This window comes from Ovis canadensis, chromosome 26 (assembly GCF_042477335.2).
Source record: "Ovis canadensis isolate MfBH-ARS-UI-01 breed Bighorn chromosome 26, ARS-UI_OviCan_v2, whole genome shotgun sequence".
In the NCBI taxonomy this organism is placed as follows: domain Eukaryota; kingdom Metazoa; phylum Chordata; class Mammalia; order Artiodactyla; family Bovidae; genus Ovis; species Ovis canadensis.
The window spans coordinates 52,614,519-52,636,076 of record NC_091270.1 but is presented as its reverse complement, the minus strand read 5'-3'; the positions used below and the strand labels follow the sequence as shown (position 1 = coordinate 52,636,076).

The 21,558-nt window shown below is 46.9% G+C and overlaps 1 protein-coding gene across 3 annotated transcripts; it reads right to left on the bottom strand.

The window, feature by feature from the left end:
- Positions 1 to 581: 581 nt before the first annotated feature.
- On the bottom strand, positions 582 to 19,816 carry AP3M2 (adaptor related protein complex 3 subunit mu 2). 3 transcript variants are annotated; one of them, XR_011253509.1, is made up of 10 exons: positions 19,652 to 19,788; positions 17,606 to 17,943; positions 12,109 to 12,280; positions 10,960 to 11,097; positions 6,508 to 6,593; positions 6,133 to 6,266; positions 5,686 to 5,942; positions 4,356 to 4,563; positions 3,965 to 4,109; positions 582 to 2,627 (listed from the first exon to the last, which is right to left on the bottom strand). XR_011253509.1 is itself a non-coding variant. In XM_069573175.1 (9 exons), the coding sequence occupies exons 2-9, from the start codon at positions 17,876 to 17,878 to the stop codon at positions 2,527 to 2,529; spliced, it is 1,257 nt and encodes a 418-aa protein (XP_069429276.1). In that variant the 5' UTR covers positions 17,879 to 17,943; positions 19,652 to 19,816; the 3' UTR covers positions 582 to 2,526. The 3 variants fall into 3 exon arrangements, 2 of the variants coding, with proteins under 2 accessions (XP_069429276.1, XP_069429277.1); XM_069573175.1 differs by lacking the exon at positions 5,686 to 5,942 and having other exon boundaries at positions 19,652 to 19,816; XM_069573176.1 differs by lacking the exons at positions 582 to 2,627; positions 3,965 to 4,109; positions 4,356 to 4,563 and having other exon boundaries at positions 5,614 to 5,942.
- Between the last annotated feature and the right edge of the window lie 1,742 nt (positions 19,817 to 21,558).

Below are 21,558 nucleotides of genomic sequence, written 5' to 3'. Positions count from 1 at the left end.
GGAAAGTACAAGTGTTATAAACTGCCTGGTCACACCATGAGGCTAAGGAAACAGCCAGACCCAAGGCAGAGAGATGAGTCGCTGAAACAGACAGGATGGGGTGGCAGTACACACTTGACAACACTTGGGGCTCGAAGGCAGGAAGAAGTCCTTGTCTTAGTCTCCCCCGGCCAGGAGAGACAGGACAGATATGGGAGCAGGACCCTCGTCTCCACATCCCAGGAGACTCCGGGAAGTCTTCACTGCAATTAGGATAACCAGGACCCCTGCACCTGGCTTCACGTCCGAATTAATCAACCTAAGAAGCACGAGAGGCCAGGACAGGGAAAGCGCTAGAATAGACACCAGCAGCTTCAGTGGTTTTGTCTTTTGTACCCTGGGAAATGTAATTTGATTGATCTGGACCTTTGTTCTCACGACCTGCAAGATGACATACCCAAACCATATATACAGCTTCGGGTCAGCTGGTAGGAAAGTGCGGATGCAGTGAGATCCCCTGAATTCCTTTCTTTCTGCTTCTGCTGGGCATGTGTGCAGAGCATCGCCCATGGTCCTAGTAACAAGACACTCAGGACATGAAGGACTGGCAACACTCAACTTTATTAAGATTTAAACAGAGAAGATGCTTCTGCACGTTAAACACATGTGGAACCGAGAGGCTTGCTGGGGGCACCCAGTACCATCTATGCTAACACACCACTGGGGTGAGGGGGAGTCCAAGGGTCTGCAGCTCGGGGCAGCCTCTCCTGCTATCGTCTGTGGGCCCCACAGCCCCAGTACTTTACTTCTCCTTAAATTCTTCCCTTGAAATTAGGATGAGCTGCCCTGGAGGGAATAAGACAGCTAGACTTATAAACCTAAGGGTATTCAGGGACCGAGATGGGTTGTCTCCTGTGACCCAGGAAACCCTGAAATCCTCCAGAGCCCTCAGCAGTAGTAGTTCCGTTATTCTAGGAATGGGATCTTGGATCCAGGACAAATTTTGCAGTGACTGGCTATGAGACACAGGACAACGGACCCCGGAGCAAAACCACAAAGCAGCATTATTCTGCAGCAAAAAAACAAATCCAGGAAGTAGGAAGAGAAAACTATAGGAAAAAAAACAAAAACACACTACCTAAGTACTTGGAAACAGGGCATTAGAGAAAAATTATAGGGTTTGGAGAGCACAAGGTCTTCATTTCTCTCCATGCACAGAACAGAGCACAATATCGCATCATAAACTATAATTTAAAAATACCTGTCTGATCTATAAATATTGGAATGGGTGATGGGCACACTGAGCTGAATGGAAAGCCTCCCGCTGTAGAGGCCTGCAGACCACCTTCAGCTGCCGTGTTTCCTGAACCGGGCTGCACATGCTCAACAGGACCCACCTTCCTACAACATCGGTTTTATTCAACGACTGAAGGGATCTGGGGGCGGGGTCTTAAAAACAAACATGGACTAGTCGATATATGTTGCTAATAAATAGATTATACAGTGGGGGTACAGAAGAGACTCTGAGGAAATGTCGTTACTGGAAGGCCCCCAGGACTGGCCGCTCCTGTCAGCATCTGGCTGAGAGTGACCGCGGGAATGCGTGCCGAAGGGAGGTTCAGGCTCCAGCCCCCAGGGAGCCCCCGACGGACATGGACGAGGAGCCGCTGGGCCTCCGGGGCGGCTCACACAGCCTGCCGCCCTGGGGCCAACGGGGCTGGCTTCTCTGAAACTCTCCTCAGGGAGCGGAAATTCTGTGAAGGAGTGGAGCTGTTTGGGGGGGTGCTCAAGGAAAGAGGTATTTGGGACCACCGCCCCCCAGGGAGCGGGCAGGGCACCCTCTCCCCGGAGAGGGCGGCCCGGTGCTGCGGGCAGGCAGCCCTCAGCCTCTGCAAGCTGGTGCGAGCGGCGTCCCAGCCTCTGAGGGAAAAGTCTCATCCCGCTGGGGCTTCCGTGTCAGCAGGGGGATCCAACTAAAGAAGCTTCCAGTTCGCTTCTAGAAGTACAGATCTTTATGCCTGTATCCAAACAGAGGGCTCAGAAGGAAACTCACTCCACTCGGTACCTCGCAGCCCCTCCTAGGGGTGGAGATGGGTGCCCCTCTCTCTTAACTTTAATGGGGGTGCATACACTCCACGCCTTCCAAGAAACCTTCCTCTACTAACATTCGTTTCCTTCCAAGTGCGTGCTCTAATTTTTTTTCCCTGGGGTTAAAAAAAAACAAAGAAGTCTTCCCTTGGCTGAAGAAAATTACAGCCAAACGAGTAACAAACGCTGGTCTTTTTCACACGCAGTCAGGTACCTCCCGCTGCGACCCACGCCTCTGCTCTGAGAACTGGGTTGGAGATGCTGGTGGGTGGGTCCTGCCCCGGCCCCCGGGGACCCTGTCTCCCTGGATTCACTCCACGGTGCTGACGGCTAAGGAAAACGGGAGCCTGTGGGTCCAGAGGGGGCACAGACCTACGAGACAGGCTGATAGGTTTTACTTCTAGACAGGTTAAGAAATGAAAAAGTGTTCGTGACCGTCTGCTTTGCAAAATTCTCGCTTCAGGTTCGAACTTGGAACTTCCCAGCTTTGGTCATGTACTTTATGCCCTTGAAGGGTTTGTACTTCTCTCCATACATATCCAGACGATTCACTTTGAGGCCTGCAAGGAAGGAATGCAAGCATTATTCCAAAGAAGCAGGTAGCATAACTGGTTAATTCATGTCAACTCAAAGAGCTCCGAGGGCTGGAGAAAGCTGTAACCGTGAACCGGAAACTGTGTGTGTGTTCAGTCGCTCAGTTGTGTCCTACTCTTTGGGATGCTATGGGTCCTTTGGACCGTAGCCCACCAGGCTCCTCTCTCCATGGGATTCTCCAGGCAAGAATACTGGAGTGGGTTTCCATTTCCTTCTCAAAGAGATCTTTCTAACCCAGGGATCGAACCCGAGTCTCCTGCATCTCCGGTATTGCAGGCCGATTCTTTACCATTCCGCTACCTGGGAACCTACACTTAATTATGTCACTTAAACACAGCTGACAGGTTCTTCACCCCTGGAACATAGGCTGAAAATAAAAACCTGCTCCAATAAAAAGCCAGCCAATGAGATCTGTCCCTGTGGTGCAAAGGGCAGAAAGTTATATGCAGGCTGAAATGACGGTAAGGAAAAATAAGACCACTCCAGATTTTTCTCAAAGTTATGGGGTTGAACATATGAATTCATAATAACAGAATTAAGAAATCCATAATCAAATAAAGGTATAACTGAGTGAATAAACTAATGATGACAAGTGATGAATTAATTCTTCAGTGCTTCTTAAATATTCTCACTGGACTAAGAAAAGAACATTTTATACTATTCAGAGCTTTTAAGTTTATTAAGCATTTTAAGATGAAAAGAGCTTATCGTTTAAATGAATTCTAATCACTTAAACTAGATGTGGTCCATTGGCAAAGAAAACAAGAACTTCATATAAAGGTGAAGTCATCTCCTATCCATCCAAAAGGGTCATTCTAAGAATTAAATAAGAAAATAGATGAAAAGAGCTTAAATTAGTGCCTGGCACGTAGTAGACACCTGCAGAGGTAACGAGTCTTGATATCCCCCTGGGTGGTGGGGTGTAAACTACGGTCGATAACTCAGGTCAGCTGAGTGTTCCACATGATCACAGCACACATGAAATCTTCTGAAATTGGGGGAAAGGAGGGAATTCTTTTCACTCACCAGCTGAGAATGCAGATACATCCTGGTACTGACGACTCTGGGATGCCCCAACCAGTGCCCCCAGGGTGACTCAACAACGGCTCATGAGCACTTTCATCTCCAATACTGATGGAGGGTCACAGAGTTCCTCCAGAAATGGGCTGGGAAAGATCTGACTAAAGATCACATATCAGCTAACGAAACCCAACTCTGTGGACAGGGAGTGGCCAGGGGGGCTTTGTGACATCGCCGCCTTGGGCCCCTGCCTTCCCCCCACCCTGAGCTGGGCGTCACTCACCAGAAATGGCCAGCTGCTGGATCTTAAACTGCAGGTTGATCGTGGGGTTCTCATCCGGTTTGGAAGCTCCGGCCTGGAGACTCATGGTTCCCTTCAAACTTGGGAGCTTCTGGGGATTTATTTTTCCTACATCCCAAGAGAGCATCTCCAAAGAGAGAGAAAAGAAGGAAGTTACGGTGGAAACTGCACCTGGGACGCCTGAGCTCACTGTGTTCTTATGACCTCCTGGGGGTTTCCCAGAAGAGAATGCTACTTGTTCCTGGGAATTATCTCGGTGTCCTCAACCACATCCCTCTGGTCAAGCTCGCCTTTCCACAAGACAGAAAGGAGTGCTGCAGAGCTCCTGCTATTTCGAACACGGGCTACTCGAACCTCCTGTGTATTCTCCTACCTTGGTGACTGGGTCAAACGTGTGCGCCCCCTGAGATGGCACGAGGCTCATGTTCAGGACGCCTCTGGGCAGCTGGCTGGTGACGGTCACCCCCTCTATGGTCTTCCCCATGGTCTGCTTAGGCCCCACCGTTATTTCAAAGCGGCCGAGTGAGCTACTGTCCCGGAAGCTGATGTTATGTTTCACGTACACTGGAATCGCCACCAGGCTGGAAAAGAGAGGAGACAAAAAGCCCACATCGTCAATGTACCGGGAAAACGGCCACTTCTCGCTTTTCTGTTCTGCTGGCAGCTTTTCCTCCCTCACCTCCATCTTTGTCTTACAGAGTATGCAGAGAAAAACCCTCTAGACGTCTTTGATCGTTTCCTTTCTGTAAATCTAAGATGTTGATTAGTAAGTCAACTAAGTCTTCTAACAACTCTTAGAATGAAATCAACAAAACCAAAGAGCGGACTCGGTGGACTCTGAGGAAAAGGCACAGCAAACAGAAATCACATTTCCGTGTTTTACCATTTTGCATGTGACCGATAATTATCCGCACTTGGGAAAGTAACATTCATACCTCATGGGGCTTTTACAAATTTGTGAGAGTGCTTTTAACTTGACTTTGATCCTTACAAAAACCCCTAAGGGATGGGGTCGGTGTGATCTGACAGAGAAACTGCAGGGTGATACTAAAGTTGCAACCATCCCTGGCATCTGTGGAGTACTACTTCCTGGGGCCAGCACGACCCTACAGGTTTTCCCTTGATTACTCATTTAATCCACCCCATAAGTATGAGGCAGGCATTGCTTCTGTCCTGATGTCATTAACACTGATGTCCTTACACTTAAGCGAGGTTAACTATTCAATAACTTGCCAAGGTCATGTATCATCAGTACTGCAGGTGGGGCTTAAGCACGGGCAGTCTGATTCCAGAGCCTCTGCTCTCAAGCACTCAGATATTTCCCCAAATTATGTATTCCGAATCCCACAGGAAGGCCTCAGTGGCTGAGAGGTCCAAGGCTTTCTTCAATCTACACATCTTCTCTACGCCTCCCCCCAAAAGAACCGAGTCCATAGTAAACAGCATGTTCAAGACCCCAAATCACTGAATAGTATGGCTCTTCAGAGTACCATTCACTGCTTTTTTGGGGTGAAAGGGACTGAAATACAGGTGTTCTCAGATTCTAATCTGAGGAAAAAGCATTCCTGTTTAGGCACACAATAATAACAAAACTAACAGCAGCAAACGTAATGAGCACTTATTTTGTGCGGAAGCCACTATTTAGAGTTTCTTATATAACCCTCATAACAAGGCACCTTTATTATTTTCAAGTTACTTATTACTTTACTGTTGATGTTTAGTCGCTCAGTCGTGTCCGACTCTTTTGTGACCCCGTGGGCTGTAGCCTGCCAGGCTCCTCTGTCCATGGGATTTCCCAGGCAAGAATGCTGGAGTGGGTGGCCATTTCCTTCTCCAGGGGGGTCTTCCGGACCCAGGGATTGAACCCGCGTCTCCTGCATTAGCAGGTAGATTCTTTCCCACTGAGCCGCCAGGGAAGCCCCTTACTTCATCACGTGTTACTTTCACTACTTCAGCTTTCCTAGAGAAAACAGACACGGGGAAGGATAAACAACTCACCCGAGCTTACCTGATTAGTTACCTGGAGCCCAGGTAACTCCAGAGCCTGAGTTCTTCATCGCTGCAGATACTGTTTCCAAACACACACACACACGCACGCGCTCGCACGCATGCACGCACGCACTCCGCCCCCAGGTTCGTGAGCCGCTTACTTCTGCGCGCTGACGTGGTAGGACAGCAGGCGGAAGTTGCCGTCGGGGGGGATGAAGGAGAGGATGCGCTCGGACTCCCAGCGCTTGAAGCGGACGCAGGGGTGGAAGCTGACGTCGTCCAGCAGCCTGGGGTTCTGGGCGACATCAAGCAACAGCCACAGGTGGGAATTAGAACCACGCATCTTTCAGGAAACTTAGGTACTGCTTTCACGAAAACACATGCACACATTCTGTTGTTACTCCGGACATTCGAGGCCGCCCGTGAGCGTTGTGGCTGGCCCTGACCATCCCTTCTGGTTCCGTCCCCTCCCGCCGCTCTGTCTTTCCAGAAGCATCTAACTTCCCAAGGACTAGATCTCTGGCCCAGGATTTTACCATGAAGGAAAGTGTCAGGTCAGGCATTCCGGTCAGCTTGACGCAGGCGTCAATCACCCCCTGGATCTCGGCAGTGATAGTGGACCCTGAGACGGAATGAGACAGGAAGGTGAGACCCGCTCTGTCCTTCCCAACGAACTTAACTCCTTCCTCCCTCCTTAGCGCTCTCTTCCCCTCCCATCCCATTTCCTTCCTTCCTTCCTCCTCCCCTCCCGTTCTTCCTTCCTTCCTTCTGTCCATCCATCCATCTGAATCATCTACCCAGTCCACCTGTCCTTGAAAACCTTTATCAACTGCACAACAAACACAAGACACTCTGATGAAGCAACGGGGATAAAGACTGGTGAGACTGTTAGCCTGGAGGAGCTTTCAATCTAGTGCCAGGATCAAACACACATCGCTATCTTGACCAAGGGTTCGGAACACTGGATTCACATCAGGAACTGCTCTCCCTGCAGGCACCAAGGGCCTCCCGTGTGGCTCGGCTAGTAAGGAATCCACCTGCAAGGTGGGAGGTCTGGGTCCGATCCCTGGGTTGAGAAGATCCCCTGGAGAAGGGAAAGGCGACCAACTCCGGTATTCTGGCCTGGAGAATTCCATGGACAGTATATTCACTTCACAGGCCCCCCAAGGAGCTCTGATGCCAAATAGAACTGAGACTTTTGGCTTCAGTTCACAGGCTCTCTCTCCTGCAGCCCCTGCAACCACTTCTTTCTTTCAAGTGTTCCTTTCTCCTAACCCCTCCTATTTTCTGGTTTTCCTGCTCTTCTCCGTCTCCTGGTATGATCACACTGAAACTTGTTCATCTTTTCTGTTGCTGATAGAAATTTAGATATTTGGGACCTTTCCAGTTTGGGGATATATGAAAAGCTGCTGTGCTTACTTGGTTTTAAAACCTCATCAGTTACTTTTCTTTCTTTATGCGTCTCAGTCCAGTCATCCTGAGCTACGTAATTTTCCAGCAATATTTCACTCTTCTTAAGAGTGTTTGCACCTGCTTTGCTACCAGATCCGTGCAGCCTGTACTAACTCCTACTCATTCTATTGATGAAGCATGTGTGAGCTTTATACTTAGGTCTGGGTGGGAGGAGACCTCTCTTTTCCCCTTTCTCGCCCCCTCACTAGACTTTCAGGACGCTTCCTGCAGCCACAGGCCCCATCTTCGTCACCATCACATGCCCACTGCCTGGTGCTCAGCTACAGCACCATGGAGTCTCCGTAAGCACTTGCTGGATAAATGAGTTCGCTCATGTGAAGAGAACTTTCTATAAATTTCCACACTCTAAGGACCTGTAGTTGTGTTAACCTCTCTGAATGGATACAAAAGAAGACGACTCTGAATTTTAGTGATTAAACTTCAGTTCTGCCCCAACAACTGAGAGTCAAATACTTCCAAAAGGACATCTCATCAACAAGAGATCAGTTTGTTACTTTTTCACTTGAGAGGATAAAAACCACTGAAAATGTGAGCCTAGCATGGGTCTATATCATGTTTTTCCAAGGCTTTTCTTCAGCGTTGTTGAGGTATAGTCAACAAATAAAAACTGTATTAATACACATACACCCTGGGAGGTGATCACCATGATGAAGCTGACTGACACGTCCATCACCTCACACAGTCAGTTAGGTTTTTGTGGTGAGAGCCCTTAGAACTTTCCCTTTTAGTAAATTTCAAGTAGATGACATACTTGTGAGGTGGCAGATGTGATAATTTAACCAGCTGGGGTGGGGGGGAATCCTTTCACAAGCTACATGTAGATCAAATCACCATAATGAACATTCCAAATACCTTACAAGTTTGTCAATTACACTCAATAACATGGAAAAGAAAGTACACTGCGGCAGTCACCGTGCTGCGTGGTCAATCTCCAGAACTACTTCATCATGCAGAACTGAAGCTTGGCACCTCTCACCAACCTCTCCCCACTCCCGTCCTCCCCACTCCTGGTAACCACCTTCTACTCTCTGTTTCTGCAGACCTGACTGTTGCAGATTCCACATATAAGGTGAGCCCGGCACTGGTCCACATCAGGTTTTTCTATGTGCGATCACGCCACGTTTATCTTCCTGCGTCCAGCTTCCTTCACCCAGCATCATGTCCTCCAGGTTCACCCGTGTGTTCACACACGGCAGGATTTACTTCTTCACACGGCCGAGTGACGTTCCTGTGTGTGAGGGTGTCTGCCGCACGTCTTCTTTATCCATCAGCCATCAGCAGACACTTGGTTTGTTCCCACGCCTTGGCTGCTGCCAACAATGCCACTGTGAACACGGGGGTGCGGACGCCTCTTGGAGATACTCCGTTTCCGCTGGGTCTAGACCCAGGAGTGGGACTGCTGGGTCACTAGGGAGTTTCGGTTTCTTGAGGCGCCTCCATACTGCTTCCACGGGGGCTGCACCAGTTTACATTTCCCCCAGCAAGTGCATAGGGCTCCCCTTTCTCCACACCACTGCCAACACCTGCTATGTCTTTTGTCTTTTTGATATGAGGTGCGAGTGATACCTCACTGTGGTTCTGACTTGCTTTTCCCCGATGACACTGAGCACCTTTTCGTTTACCTGCTGGCCATTCATACGGCTTTCCTGAAGTACGTCTCTTCGGATCCTTTGTGTGCTAAGTCGCTTCAGTCCGACTCTGCGACCCCAGGGACTGTAGCCCACCAGGCTCCCCTGTCCATGGGGATTCTCCAGGCAAGAACACGAGTGGGTTGGCACGTCCTTCTCCAGGGGATCTTCCCGATCCAGGGATTGAACCCACGTCTCTTAAGTCTCTCCTGCACTGGCAGGCAGGTTCTTTACCACAAGTGCTGCTTTCAGATCCTATGCCCACTTTTTTAGTCCGATTATCTGGTGGTTTGTTTTTTTTTTTTTTTTTTTGCTATTGAACTATATAAGTTTCTCATGTATTTTGGATATTAACCTCTTATCAGATATATGGTTTGCATACATTTCCTCTCATTTGCACACTGTCTTTTTCCTCTGACTGGTTCCTTTCTTGTATGGAGGCTTTTATTTTGATACAATGCTGTTGGTCTATTTTTCCTTTTGAAGCCTTTGCTTTGGTATCATATCTTGAAAAAAAAAAAAAAAACACCACTGCCCAGATCAGTGTCAAGAAGCTCTGTTCCTGTTTTCTACTAGTAGGTTTTATGGTTCCAGGTCTTACATTTAGGTCCTTACTATGTTGTGAGTTGGATTTTGTGGGTGGTGTGAGATTAAGGGTGATTTTATTCTTCTATATGTGAACATCCAGTTTTCCCAACACCACCCCCTGCAGAGACTAGCCTTTCCCCATCACATGTGCTTGGCACGCTTGTTGAAGACCAGTTGGCAGATTTATTGCTGAGCCTTCTACCCCGCCTCACTGGTGTACATGTCTACTTTTTGACCTTACCTACAGTTGTTTTTTAAATATTTGCTTGTTAGCTTTGGCTGTGCTGGGTCCTCACTGCTGCATGCAGGCTTCCTCTAGTTGCGGTGAGCGGGGGCTCCTCTCCAGTTACACTGCCTGGGCCTCTCCTCACAGCGGCTTCCCTTGCTGTGGAGCACAGGCTCCGGCGTGCAGGCTTCAGTACCTGTGGCATGCGGGCTCAGCAGTTGTGGCTTGAGGGCTTAGTTACCCCTCAGCAAGTGGGACCTTCCGGGACTAAGGATTGAACCCACCTCCCCCGCATTGGCAGGTGGATTCTTAACTGCTGGAGCACTAGGGAAGTCCACCTTACAGTTCTGATTACCATAATTTTGTAATATATTTTGAAATCTAGAATTGTGACGTCTCCAGCTTTGTTCTTGCTCAAGACTGCTTTGGTGATTTGAGGTTTTGTGGTTCCATACGAGTTTTGTTTTTTCTATTTCTATAAAGAATGCCATTGAGATACTAATGTGGCTAGCATTTGTGAGTCTGACGCGGATGTCTTTGGATATTTCAAACATTTTAACAACACTGATTCTCCCAATCCATGAAAATATAGCATCTTCCCATATATTTGCTATTTCCTCCATCAACGCTTTGCAGTTTTCAGGGTATAAGTTTCTTTGGTTAAGTTTATTCCTACGTATTTTATTCTTTTTGTTGCTATTGTAGATGGGGTTGTTTTCTCAGCTCCCTTTTTGGATAGTTTGTTGTTTGTGTACAGAAACATCACTGTACAAGGTCAGTGTACAAAACACTGTATGTTTGTGTACAAAACCATATTGATTTCGTATCCTGCAACCGTATTACGTTCATTAGCTCTCACAGTGTTAGGCTGGAGTCTTTAGAGTTTCTACATGTATGATCTCATCATCTACATCATGATATTTCAGTCCAGTCCTAATACACAATGCTTGACACAAAGTGGACACTAAGTTAGATGAACGGCCTTAAGTGGGGGACAGTTCTGATAACTAGCGAGCACTGTCTGAAAGGGGCCTCTGTTTTCACAGTCCTGTAAACAGGCTGAAAGCACCTACCTGATTTGTCAATGATGGCATCAATCTCTTCAATCACATCAAAATAGGCCTCATTGTTGGTGTATTTCACCCCCGTTCGTCGCCAAGGTACCACGGACAGCTGCCCAGTGGGAAGCTGGTCGCCCACGTTGGTGCTTCCTGAGACCATGAATATTGTAATTAGATGAAACCAATTACCTAATAACCAGAGAACACGTCCCTAAAAGTTTCTGTGTATCCACTAATTACATGCTTACTTGAAGTTTTCCAAAATAAAGATTATAGTTTTCCCAAATTCTATCTTGGTAACCTAGTCCATTTAAAACACTTGTCCCCAGTTGGTGTGCCTCCTCAGGCAGAATACAGGTTAAGAAAGATACCTAAGAAACAGCATATTATTTTGGTTTTGAAAGTAACCTGAACTCGGTCTCTCAAATTCCCTAATTGCTTGCAGCTTAAATAATGCATTGGGTTTCAGTAGGGATGGTAATCCACATATTGATATAAAAATTTCATGGGTAAAAACAATATCCTAACTCGTTTTAAAAAATTCCACCTGTCCATACATTATCCATTTCACCAAAGAAGATAAAAATATATATATACACTGTATGTTAAAAGTGATTATGAGCTTATTTCATGTTCTTTGTGCTTTTCTGTATTTCTGACCTTCTGCAATAATCATGTGCTGCTTCTATAATCAGGAAGAAACCTGACGATTATTAACGATTGGGTTATTTTAGTTTTTGGCTGTGCTGGGTCTTCCTCGCAGTTCATGGGCTTCTCGTTGCAGACCACAGGCTCTAGGGCACACAGGCGCAGCAGTTCTGGGGCACGGTCTTAGCTGTTCCAGGGCCTGTGGAATCTTCCCAGACCAGGGGTCTGACCGGTGTCCCTTGCATTGCAAGGCACATTTTAAACCACTGGACCATAAGGGAAGCCCAGGGAAAATTCCTTTTAAAAGGAGAACAGTTTATTCTGTCACTGAAATCAGAAATATTTTCTACACATACAAAAGTTTTATTTTAGGTTATACTAAAGACTACAAAGAACAAAATGAAAGCACCTGGACATTTGAGATCCCCCAAAACAAGCACTCAAAACAAGGCACAACAGAGGACTAAGCCACACTCAGGATGGCGGCCACCTCCCTCGGGGCCCCTCTCGTACCTGTGATGGTGTTGACAACGGTTCGAAGGATAGTGGGCGGCTTTATCAGCTCTTTGAGGATGTTCGACTCGGTAGCCAGTGGAAAACCATTGTCAAGCATCTCTTCCAACACCTCATAAACCACAACCACATTGTCTTTTATCACTGGCTCCGAACAGACTCCAAAATAATCCTGTTGAAAACACAATACACGTATATATTTATCACTCAGAGACTGTGATGGGTGAAGGAACACGCCCAGAGATTATCGAGTAATGTCCACGTGTGTTTACACAGCGTTTCTGGGACCTTCTTCTACAATAAGGGGATGAAGCATAACCCTGGTTCTCTTAGGCAGCCCAGTTTGGTGGAAAGAAAACTAGACTGGATTATAATGCAAGTATCATTAATAACTTCTTTCATGAGTCATTTAATCCCTTTGGGTTAGTTTCTTCAACTAATATGAAGAATACAAAACTGAGTCTAGACTATTACGTGGTTTTGAACATGAATTTAAATGAACTATGTGAAATGATAATATCTAATACAATATTATCAATTCAGTTCAGTTCAGTCAGTTGTGTCCGACTCTTTGCAACCCCATGAATTGCAGCCCGCCAGGCCTCCCTGTCCATCACTAACTCCTGGAGTTCACTCAGACTCACATCCATCGAGTCAGTGATGCCATCCAGCCACCTCATTCTCTGTCGTCCCCTTCTCCTCCTGTCCCAATCCCTCCCAGCATCAGTCTTTTCCAATGAGTCAACTCTTCACATGAGGTGGCCAAAGTACTGGAGTTTCATCTTCAGCATCATTCCCTCCAAAGAAATCCCAGGGCTGATCTCCTTCAGAATGGACTGGTTGGATCTCCTTGCAGTCCAAGGGACTCTCAAGAGTCTTCTCCAACACCACAGTTCAAAAGCATCAATTCTTCAGTGCTCAGCTTTCTTCACAGTCCAACTCTCACATCCATACATGACCACTGGAAAAACCATAGCCTTGACTAGACAAGGCTTGACTGGGACCTTTGTTGGCAAAGTAATGTCTCTGCTTTTGAATATGCTATCTAGATTGGTCATAACTTTTCTTCCAAGGAGTAAGCGTCTTTTAATTTCATGGCTGCGATCACCATCTGCAGTGGTTTTAGAGCCCCAAAAGTAAAATTTTTAACTCTTACTGTTGTGCTATTCCTCAACATTCATGGAGCAAAAAAGAACTGAGAGAGAGATGAAATGAGGGGTGTGAGCTAGCACACCAGAAAATCTCTTTGGATCATCCTTTTTCTAAGATGCTAGGATTCTAATAACACTTGGTCCCTTTATTAAAAAAGGCTAAACTTAGACACTAAATTATCTGGGTTGTGGGAAAAGCACTGAATTCCAAATCAGAATGCCTGGGCAGTAATCTTAATTGTCACCTACTTGATTAATTCACACTAACTAATTAGGTCTCGATTTCTCTAATAGTATATCTAGATAATACCCTGCATGAACACACAGGGTTGTAAAAACTAAGCATGATGGATTAAATGAGAACATGTATGAAAGTGCTTTGTAAACTATAAAGCACTATGTAAACTGTGATGCACCATGATGAAATGATGCAGAGAGAAAGGCCTGTAGGCACCTGGCGTGCCCTTCATGACAATATCCGGGCTTCTGCTGCTGGGCCGCTCAGATGGTCAGAGAGTCCTCTAAGAATTCATCCACTGATGGGAAATGCACCCCTTTTGACAAAGCCCATTCTATTCATGGGCAGTGCTGATCCTTAGGAAGTCCTTTCTTTGGCTAAGCTGAAACCTGCTTCCTAGATACGCCTTACAGAACAAGGTTACGTAACAGCCGCACAGTGATCAGAGGGCCCAGACAACATCCGCCTTCAGTTCTTCTTCTCAGGGCCAAACTCCCTGTTTGCTCCTGCTACTGTTCACGCTATGGTAAGGTTTCTAGATTGTTTCACTTTCTTGCCATTTCTTTGGATTTGTCCTAATTTTCTAATAGTCTCCTCAAATGATGACATCCAAAACTGAACACAGACTCCAGAGGTGACCTAAATTACATCAGAATGATGTCAACTCCCAGACACCTTCCAATATCCAAGAGCACTTAGGAGTCAGGAACGTGTTTCTAAAACAAAAATATTTTTTCTTTAAAAAATGAAGATTGAACAGAGGAAAAAAAGCTACACATTTCCTTCTCATGAGTGATTTCATTTTGACTCTTCACTCGAGAAAAGGAAATCCTCCTACATTGTTAGTGAGAATGCCAAATTGGTATAGCCACTACAGAGAACAGGATGGAGGTTCCTTAAAAAGTAAAACCAGAACTACCATATGATCCAGCAATCCCATTCCTGGGCATATACCCACACAGAACTGGAATTCAAAAAGACACATGCACCCCTATGCTTATAGCGGCACTATTCACAATGGGCGACACACGGACGCAACCTAAGTATCCATCACCGGATGGCCGGATAAAGATGGGGTACATCTGCACAGTGGAAGACCACCGAGGCGTAAAGAAGAACAGAATAAGGCCATCTGCAGCCACACAGATAGACCTAGACCTTGTCACGCTAAGTGAGATAAGTCGGACAGAGAAAGACAAATATCGTATGGTAGCACTTCTACTGGAGAAGGAAATGGCAACCCACTCCAGCATTCTTGCCTGGAGAATCCCATGGAGAGAGGGACCTGGTAGATTACCGTCCACGGGGTGGCAAGAATCCGACACAACGTAGTGACTAAAGCATCACTTATACGTGGAATCTAAAATACAACACAGAGGAACTTATCTGTGAAACAGAAACAGATTCACAGATGTAGAAAGCAGACTTGTGGTTGCCAAGGGGGAGGTGAGGTGTGGGAGAGATGGATTGGGAGGTTGGGATCAGCAGATACAAAACTGCTATATGGAGAATGGATAAACAACACGGTCCTACTGTACAGCCCAGGGAACTATTAATATAGTCAATATGATCAACCATAGTGGAAAACTATGAAAAATGTGTGTGTGTGTGTATATATATATATACATATATACATATATATGTATATATATATATATATATATATGAAGTGAAGTGAAGTCACTCAGTCGTGTCCGACTCTTTGCGACCCCATGGACTGTAGCCTGTCAGGCCCCTCTGGGTCCATGGGATTTTCCAGGCAAGATTATTGGAGTGGATTGCCATTTCCTTCTCCAGGGGATCTTCCCGACTCAGGAATCGAACCCGGGTCTCCCGCACTGCAGGCAGATGCTTTACCATCTGAGCCACCAGGGAAGCCCCATATATATATAAATAACTGAATCACTTTGTTATACAGCAGAAGCTAACATGATGCTGCAATCAACTATACATCAATAAAATAAGATTTTAGAAACACCTCCCTTGATTTTCTAAATCAGGGAGAATGTGATTTTATCAGTCAGCAGCTGGAAGGGGACAGTGCTACAGCAACGCATGTGCGCTTCCACAGCGGGGTTCCTCCGTCACAGCCCAGTGCCAGAGAAAGAACAGAAGCCAGAGAATACACATCACATAAGATATTCAAATCAGGATGCGTCCATTTAAAGACTTCTAACAAATTCTTCCACACTGGCAAGCTGTGAAGTCCCAGGCTTCTAAAGCAGCCACTTCACTGTTTACCCCGATTCCTCTGTGGTTCCAAGTAGATTAAACAACTTTCTTCACTTCCTCTCTTGTAATAAGTTACATAACATCACTATGGAGATACGGAGCAACGGTTAATGGGGTGAAATATCCCATGTGGAAATCCTAACAAGGCCCAGGCTTGAGCAGCTGAAGATCATAACTGCTGGGTTCTTCTGCTTCTTCCACGTACTGGGGTTTATAATTCTCAGGTTCTCACCGTGTGAAGGAGCCGATATGCCACTGGAATCCCAGAAGAGTACTACCAGAAAGACTGTGGGGGAAAAACTTAAATATATGCTCATTCTTTGGAGATGAAAGCTGTTCCAAACACGTGACATATATTTATAAGAGCAAATGAAAGGACTCTTTTTGACTTGCTTTTTAATGTTTATCAGAAGGTCTGGGTCCTCCTTCTCCCCTCCAACCCCACAATGTCTGTATTCATGTGACTAATTCCAGAATTCACATGACACAGATGTTAAACCAGAGGACCCTTGATTCTCATGGATCGTTGAGTTATGCAAATAACCACAACCGTGAGAGCTGGAGCAATTCTTTTAGGCAGAGGATGCCACTGTCTGAATCCAGAGTCTAGGCCGCCTGAAATCCTGTCCCGTAACAGGTGCTGACATCCTGGCACAACCAGCCGCCCATGCCCCCAGGATCTCCAAATCTATTCCTGAAGGAAAAACTCCAAGTGAAAACTGCATCTTGGAGAATGTATCCCTTAAATTTTACAGAAGTGCTAAGCCTGCAACAAGGCCCATCTCTGGTACTCATATGCTGTGGATGAGCACAAACTCAAGCTGAAGGGTGGGTTCCCAAATTAGCCTGCCAGGGAGAATGAAACAAGCATTATTTAGGTTCTTCCAGTTTAAAAAAATATCTTTCCACACCCATCAGTTCTTGATGCAACTCAAAGCAATGCTGTTAACAATGGTTAACATCAAGTCTGCCATAAAAATAAAAAAATCAAGCCTCTCCTTTGGGGCTGGTCTGTTCCCACATCTCAGTATACTATCTCTGCTGTCGGTTTAATAAAAGTTCTGTCTTCTTGAGCTGCCACTGAGCTGAAGCTAGTCTGTTGTTTTGAATCCTTGCTATGACAAGACAAGAGCTGAGAAATCCTGCCTGCTTGAGCTATAATTAACCCGCCATTCCAAATCTTTGTTATGATGAGACAAGAACCAAGGGAGAGAGAGAAACCAACCTGACAAAAGCCTTAAAAAAATGGAAACTCCTTAGCTTTGTGAACAAAACGTAGGACAATTCCAGTCTCTAGAACTGAAATGACTTCATACAGTCATACTAAGTAGAGTGGCTGTCTCAGGCCACAGGTTCAAAACTGTGCAGTCTGTCATTCAAAATACAACCCATTCAATAAACAGAAACAAGAATCTTATCAGATGGGAGAGGGTGAGCAATGTCAGAGTCGTGATTTCTTTTTTAGTTCCGTAAAGTGAAAGTTGCTCAGTCATGTGCAACTCTTTGCGACCCCATGGACTATACAGTTCATGGCATTCTCCAGGCCAGAATACCAGAGTGGGGAGCCTCTCCCTTCTCCAGGGGATCTTCCCAACCCAGGGATCGAAGCCAGGTCTCCTGCATTGCAGGCAGATTCTTTACTAGCTGAGCCACAAGGGAAGCCCAAGAATACCGGAGTGGGTAGCCTATCCCTTCTCCAGGGGATGTTCCCGACCCAGGAATCGAACTGGGGTCTCCTGTGTTGCAGGCAGATTTGTTACCAACTGAGCTAACAAGGAAGCCCTTTTAGTTCTTTAACTGAGGCTGAAAACCATGGAAACAAAGCTACAAAGACACTTCATAAGGTCCACGGATGAACCTCCTCACATTCACGCACCTGAAACGTGTCCACAACCCGGTGGAGGAACTCGATGACAAACAGAGGCGGCACCTCCGTCTGGATCACAGCCACAAAAAAGATCTTGTGACGGTAAACACTTAAGAGATAGTGGTGTGGGGTGGGGATAACCGGAGGGACGTTTTCAGCCTCCGTCGCTCGCTCTTGGGCCTCGAAAAAGTAATCACAAACGGAACGGCTAACCACACTCTTCCAGTGTTTCTCCAGGAAAATATCCCCAGAGGAGTTGATCAAGAAAAGACTGTGAATCATGGTGGAGACTGTCAGTGAGTGAAGAGAGTCTTTTTCAGTCTGAAAGCCTCTGCAAATGCTCAGCCCTAAAAAAATAAGAGAAGCTATGGTCAATTGCAGTCAACCAAAACCCTCTCCGTATCCGTCCAGTAGCCCAAGCTTTCCTACCCATCTTTTAAGACTAGACTCAATCTTCCACCACTGCAGGAGCCAGAAGTGTCCCTCCATAGGATCCCCAAGGGTAATTAACAGCCATCTCATCTGTCAGTTAATTATATACTGTACGGTTATCTTTAATACTGCCTGAATCATATTAATTTAAAATTCGACTTAATTTTTGAGTGTCTACTTTCTCAAGTGGACTGGGAGCTCCTGGAGAAAAAGAGACCTTGCCTCATGTTTCTGCTGCCTCCTTGCACAGCACCATCTCCTTGCATACAAGAAGGCTTCAAAGAACATGGAAGTGTTCCCTGTATGTGGCAACAACTCACATATAAGAAATGGTTATGTTTGCGTCATCTCATTTGGTAGCCATTGGCCAAAGGGGGCCATTGAGCATCTGAAATGTGAAATCTGGTCCAAACTGAGATGTGAACAGAAGACACACACCAGATTTTGAAGGCTTTATATGGAAAAGCATTGTGTTTAAAGACTGACTCACCGACTTAGACAATAAACTTAGGGTTGTTGGCGGGAACAGGTTGGGGGAAGGACAGGGAGTCTGGGGTGGACACTGTACACACTGCTATATTTAAAAGGATAACCAACAAGGACCTACTATATAGTACATGGAACTCTGCTCAATGTTATGTGGCAGCCGGGTTGGGAGGGGAATTTGGGGGAGAACGGAAACATGTATATGTATGACTGAGACCCTTTGCTGTTCACCTGAAATTGTCACAACATTGTTAATTAGTTATACCCAATACAAAAGAAATTTTTTTAAAATTTAAGACAGTTTACCAATAATTTAATATCAATTAATTAGATCAATTACTAATACTAACATAAATTTAATATTGATATTTTGGATATACTGGATAAATACAAGCTGTAACATTCTAATGTGGTTAATAGAACATGTAAAATTACACAGTATGTGGGTCGCTGCCTATTTCTACTGGACAGCGCTGATCCACGGAATGGAGCTGTCCTTGTGGTCTTTATTTACTCGGTCAGACCCCATTCTCGTAAGTCCTTGTTAAGCACAAGGCTCTATATTAGATGCCTTAAAAAAAAATCCCTCTGGGGGATCCCCCAGGTCCCTCAGGCGGCGGCATCTCTAATGCCAGTCCCCGGAACGAGGCGGCCGCGCTGGACCCCAGCTGTGGCCACTCGGCAAACTGATCCAGGTGGTCAAACCGCAAAGGCCTGCTGTTTGTTAACCAAGAGCAGCAGGGCGAGCTTAATCCCTCTGCCCGCGACAGGCTGGCGGGAGGGAGGGGGCGGCGGGGAGCCAGGCTGTGGGGGCGCAGAGGCTGCTGGCTAAAGCGGGTTATTTTTGCTCTGGTCGCGGGGAGGATGGAGGACGCTTGGAGCCCGGGTGTCCACGGGCTGCACGATCCGAGGGTGAGAAGGGTCTCCCGTCTGCGCACCTGCGTCGCCATGGCAACAGGGTCTCCTCCTCCCCCGACCCCTCCGGCCTGAGTGGCCACCTCCCCAGCCCGGGACTCGGCCCCTCGCCTCTCCCCGCGACATCACGCAGCTCCAAGGGTCGCTCCGGACGCATCCCGTGACCCCGCGCCCCCGCCGCGCGCTCAGCCCCACCCCGCCCGGGCGGTCCGCGCTCCTTACCCCGCTCGCTCTTCGCGGAGCCCACCTTGCGGCCGCGCGGACAGGCCCCGCCCCCGGGCGCCCCCGGCCCGCCCGCGACTCACGTCTGAAGGCTGCCTATTGGGCCTCGTCCTCCGCTCTGATTGACCGCGTCCCGCCGCTCGCCCTGTTCTCGGGCTCTAGCCCCCGATTGGCCCTGGCTCACGCTCCGTTAACCTCTGATTGGTGCAGCTCCGGGGCTCTGAGCCCTGATTGGCTGTCGCGAACCGCCTGCGGCCCGCCCGGCTCCGCCTGGTCACCCAGTCACAAAAGGCCCCGGCGCGCTGCGAAGCCACCTGCGTAACCGCGGGATACGCCGGGAAGAGGATGCGGAGAAAGTGTGACTTCCAGGGCACTACTTACGGAACAGCACATCATAGATGATAAGTCGTGAGCAGCAACAGCTTCTCTCTACCTAGCAATAACTGGTCTCCGTTAAACAAGTGCGTTTAAAAAGAGACGTGATGCCTTTTCACTTACGTACCTTGAGTAAAGGAGATGTGATTGGCTGTGTAGCGCCGTGTCCAGAGCTCTGGAGCTGAATCCAAAAGGCCTCTTCCAGCCCTAGCTGAACCGCCACCTGCTTGACCTTGGGCAAGGCCCTTCACCTTTCAGAGTCCCAGTTCCCAGATCTGAAAATGTGAGGATTGGACAGTTCTTTCTCCAAATTGCATTGGCTCTCTGATGATTTAAGTTTGGCATTCCCAGAAAAGCATGCGATAGAAGTCAAAAGATTCAAGTTCAGTTCAACGAAAACTTACTTGTTACGGGATGGGATGTGGAAAGGGTTTGCCGTGGCGCCTGGACATTGGATATATTTAATATGATGGTCAACTGTGGTGATGATGGTTGTAATCTGAACAAGGAGGGGGTTGCCCTGCCGTTGCTTTGGTTTTCACTTTGAGTGGCAACTTCTGACGTGGGCCCGTGATAAATGTTTATTGAAGGTAACGTGGGTTGTTCTTTGCCATACTTGCTAAGGGCAGATATTTGGCTAATTTTGAACTAAACAGGAGAGACAATCCCAACTCAAAATGGCTGCGTGATGAGGAGTCCTGTTAGGTTATGGGCTCTGGTGCCAGAGTGCTTGGGTTTAAATCCTGCTCCAACACTTATCAGCTATGTCCTTGAGAAGGTAACTTAACTTCTCCAAACTTCAACTTCCTTACTTCTCAAATAAAGACAGTAATAGTACCTACTTCAGTAAGTTGTGGGGATTAAATTAGAAAAGTGCTAGCAATGGTTACTAGTTAGGAGGCCGCGCAAGATACAGTTACACACAGTTATTAAGCACTGTGTATCTTTAACATGCAGAGATGCTGTTGCTGCTGCAGCTGTTTTCACTCTTTCGCTGAACTAATGTTTGCTAAGAGCCTCCCGTGTATCAAGCCCCATGTCCGGGATGGTGCAGTGAGCAACATTACAGGCCGAGTCTCTTGTCAGAGAGCCTAGCTGGAAAAACAAATGAGAAGCAATTACAAAAGGCTGTGGGACTTCCCTGCAGGTCCAGTGGTTAAGAATCTGCTATGCAATGCAGGGGACGCGGGTTTGATCCCTGAGAACTAAGATCCCACATGTCATGGAGCAACTAAGCCCTCAAGAAGCAACTAATGGCACACGCTCCAGAGTCTGTATGCCACAACTAAAGAGCATGTGTGATGCCATGAAGATCACACGTGCTGCAACTAAGATCCAATAAAGCCAAGTAAATAAATATTGAAAAACAAATGAAAGATCTAAACAAATGAAAAAAAATGGTATGATGAGCAAGGAGCACGTGGGGAGCAGGCATTGCTGGTGGAGGGAATAGACTAGAGCCATGGAAGTCCATCTAAACGAACATTTGAAAAATAAATACTGACGGCTCCATCGAGGTGGAAGAACAGAGA